Raw genomic sequence first — 3,776 nt, forward strand, 5'->3', positions numbered from 1 at the left:
GAGCTGGAAGATTCTACAGGCCAGGGATGCGCAGGCAGAGGGGCCTGAGTTGGAACCTCTAAACCTAGCGAGGCGTCCTCAGAGGAGGAGGGACTCCAGCAAAGTGAGTGCAGAATGTGTGCACACTCAGTCATAGGCCTGCTGGGCTCCCAGTGCTGCGCTCGGGGCTGGGGCAGGGAAGACCATACAGGCGTGGCCCCCAGGGAGCTTCCGAAATCCCCATCGTCATCTGCCATGCATCCGAGCACGTAACAGGGCAGATACTGCACAGAGCCATCCATTCTGCCACTTACTCCCGGCCACCACCCTGTGTTCTTATTTCTGTTGAGGACATAGAGACTCAACAAGTTCAGGGTCGACCACTGAACTCACATCCAGCTCTTCAGTCATGCACGTACCAGGTTTGGCTCTGACCCGGGCTGGGGAGGGAAGCACAGGTGAGGGAGGTAGAGCAGGTTCCCAAACTGCTCAGGGCATTAGGAGCAGAGGAGCACCCAGGGCATCTGAAGGAAGCATGCCAATGACCTGTGATGTGTGTGAAAGGCCAGGAGGTGGGGCCGCTGGACGGGAGTGGACACCTGAGCTGCGGTCTGCTAGTGGGGCCAAGGAAGGCAGGGGTGTGTGCGGTGTTGGTGGCAGTGTAAGGCACTGGGACCCAGGTCTTGGGTCCTGCTCTGCCACTTCCTTGCCATCTCTGCCCCTCTCTGGCCTCAGCCACTTGTAAATCGCCAAGGGCTTCCAGCTTCCAAGCCCTGGACCTCTCTGATTTGGGGACGTGGGAGCAGAGCCTCAGTTGTTCAGAGGCTTTCAGGGTGCAGGCTGTTCCCACTCTGGCTACCCAGGAGTGTTCAGATCTGGATAGGGGCTCACACGGGGGTTGGGTGGAGAAATAGCAGCATGTTTCTTACAGATGCTTCTGTGCTGGGAGAATTTGACTTCTGTGAGTAAAAGCATGACCTGAAAGGCTTCTTCTTTTTTGAGAGAGAGAGATTTTTGCTATAAGGTGTATGCACTCACCAGAGAGACAGAAAGTGAGAAATTGCCCCCCGGGGAGATGGCCACCCTGCAACCCCTTCTCCTCCATTCTTCTCTTGGGAATTTGGGCATGTATGCACATGTGCCCAGTGTGAGTTTGAAGCCACCAGGTCCGGGATTGGAACTGCAGTCAACTATGTGGAAGTCCACTGATATAACCGTTAAGCCATCTGCTGGTCCCTGAAAGGCTTTAAAAAAAAATTGAATTTTTTTTTCTTTCTCATGAATGAGTGACAGCACCTCCAATGAGGTCTTGCTGTTGCAACCCATCCCAGCGTCTGCCCGCCCTGGCCCCTGGACACATGCATGCCCAGTGCTCAGGGAGGTCTCCAGACATGAACCTGGAACCATCGCACATGGGTCAGATTGTAGGGTTGTGTTCTTACTGTACCGTCCTCCAGCCCCCAAGAGGTTTTCTGTAAGGGTAGTAATGGACCCAAGCTGTTTGAAAGAGGCGGCTCCTGACCTGCCTCAGGCCTGCTAGGGCCACACCACTTACCCTTTTGTCTTCACCAGTCATCAGCGAACTTACCCTAGTCTCTGTGGCCCGGGTCTAGTGACTATACGGAAATGTGAATAACTCATGGCCCCTGCCCTGGGGTGGGGGCCCTTACCACAGAACCTCCAACCAGGGGTGGGTGCAGTCCCAAAGCCCTGTCCTCCTGCCCGTGTGCTTGGTCTTTCATCTGCAGATCAAGATATGGAAAAAAGTGATGACCCCTGGCCCAGAGATCCTGTTTCTCCCTCAGCCCTCATTGGTGGCTCCTCTCTGCCTTTCCCTTTCCCCCTGGGGCAGCTCCTGGTCCCAGGGAGAAGCAGCGACAATACTGTCACACAGATGGTGGCAGGCCTCGGCTAGAGCCCCGATGTCCTGGGTCCAAGGCTCACGTTAATGATCTCTTTACAGGTTGGTCTGCCCCTTGATGGTCTGTAAGACCCATGAGGACGGGGGCCCTAGTATCCACCCCTCCCTGTCCCCCCGCAACTCACATGGCCTAGCCCAGTTCTTTGCACTTGGTAGGGTTTTGTGAAGGCTTGTTACATCCTGAAACTCTGGCGTTGGATTATCTAGACTGAACCTCTTACCGTGAAGCTGGAGAAACTGAGGCTCAGAGAAAGGAGGAGACTTGGCTGAAGATGGAAACACTGTGACAGAGCAGGGACCAAGACCCAGGGCTCCTGAGTGTCCTTTCAGCTTATCACCATGCACTGGTGAGGATGGCCCTGCCCTCACTCTGCATTTGGGGGTGTGGCGCTCTGTCTGCAGGTGCCTGGGAAGGACCCGCGCACCTACTGCAAGCCTCACAGGACTCTGAGGGCGGGATGGCTACTGTGTCTTAGCTCACCCGTGACGCCCCAGCTGCACGGCTTAGTGAGTGACACTCCTGTAGAGGTAGCTGTGACTCTGTTTCTCGTATTGTGAAATGGGCGTGAGCCTGCTGGCCTTGTGGAGTTTAATGAGGTTGTGCCCCTCTACCCCCTCCAGCGTGTGATGAGGGCTGGTTCTGACTGTCACTGTTGGCAAATCCCACTGCCAGTGCCCAGGCCTGGCACGGAGAAGGGGTCCCAAGAGAGGTGTCCACTGGACAAGGGGATGGACCAGTGCCCTGGAGCATTTGTGAGCAGTTTTCCCCGGGGGCTCCCATCTCCACTCTGCCCCCTTTCTCTATGCCTCGGGCCCTTGCCCACCAGCCCCCGGTGATGACCACTCCGTGCAGGTATGCAGCTTTTTGCAGTGTGTCTCGGTGAGACCTCGGCAACTGTGTGAGGAGGGCAGAGTGGAAGGCTGAGGCCTAGAGGGGGGCAGCATCTGGGCCGTGTGCAGACTGCCCGTTACATAAGCTGGGGCCCGTGATGGGCACTTGGCACAGCACGGGCTCCGTGCGTAATCACCCCTGGGAACCCAATGCTAACCTCGGGCCCCTCTGTGGTGTTTGTCTAAACCCCGGGAGGGGTGGGTATGAGCAGATCTGCTTGGCAGGGGAGGTGGGGCATTAGGTGGTGGTGAGTCCTGCGGTGAGGAGCTCACCCGGGAACAAAGGAGGCCTGAAGCAACTCCGTGTTTTCCTGTTGGCTCGACATTGGAACACTCTGTCCCGCCTCAGCTGGGACCGAGCCCAGGATGCACCTGGACTAGGTTTAATCTGCAAATTGGCCTCTAGAAAAGAAAGGGGTGTGAGAGCGGGGGGCCCACATGAGGGTCAGAGCCCCACTTCTTGCCATGGGCAGAGCCAGAGTGCAGATCAAGTGGCACCTTTAAAGTTTCGTGTGGGCTGGTAATGCTATCCTGCTCCCTCCCCAGCCCCCAGAGGAAGGCGGGCAGGTCTCTGCGCAGCCCTTCCCTCTCATACTCCCTCCCCTGAAGGCCAGCTGGGGGATGGTTGGGAGGGCAGGAGGGCAGATGGCACAGAGCAGGGCCAACCACATAGCCTTGCTGGAGTGAGGCATGGGACTTCTGTCTCCTGGGCTGAGTGGCCGTGGTGTGGGGAGGCTGTCCACAGTGTCCCTGCCCACCCTCGTCATCAACGCTCACACCAGGTACCACTGTCTCGGGAGCTCCAGGCTGTGAGTCTGATAGATGTGGGTGGGTGTGCCTGTTAGGGGTGGCAGCATACATGGCGCCTGGCATCTATGCAATGGCTGTTACAATTGTAGAGAAGGAGATTGAGGCCTGAGTACCTGCCTCGGCCCTCGCCCCCCGCCCCCTCCCCGGCAAGCCCCCGCCCAAGCGCGCAGGCAGC

The 3,776-nt window shown here is 57.5% G+C and overlaps 1 protein-coding gene across 18 annotated transcripts in view; it reads left to right on the plus strand.

The window, feature by feature from the left end:
* Positions 1-3,776, plus strand: part of TSKU (tsukushi, small leucine rich proteoglycan) — a 16,661-nt gene that overhangs the window by 9,504 nt on the left and 3,381 nt on the right. For 8 of the 18 annotated variants that reach the window (XM_027774305.1, XM_006141035.2, XM_027774294.1 and 5 more), the window contains one exon: positions 2,108-2,247. The exons of 4 other annotated variants lie outside the window; for them this stretch is intronic. Coding sequence is in view for 11 of the 14 variants with exons in the window: in XM_006141035.2 (XP_006141097.1) it covers positions 2,240-2,247 (8 nt within the window). In the remaining 3 variants the exon portion in view is untranslated. 6 more of the 18 variants (XM_014590719.1, XM_006141033.2, XR_003550453.1 and 3 more) reach the window with 6 other exon arrangements.

Source organism: Tupaia chinensis, unplaced genomic scaffold (assembly GCF_000334495.1).
Source record: "Tupaia chinensis unplaced genomic scaffold, TupChi_1.0 Scaffold000047_1, whole genome shotgun sequence".
NCBI classification, from domain to species: domain Eukaryota; kingdom Metazoa; phylum Chordata; class Mammalia; order Scandentia; family Tupaiidae; genus Tupaia; species Tupaia belangeri.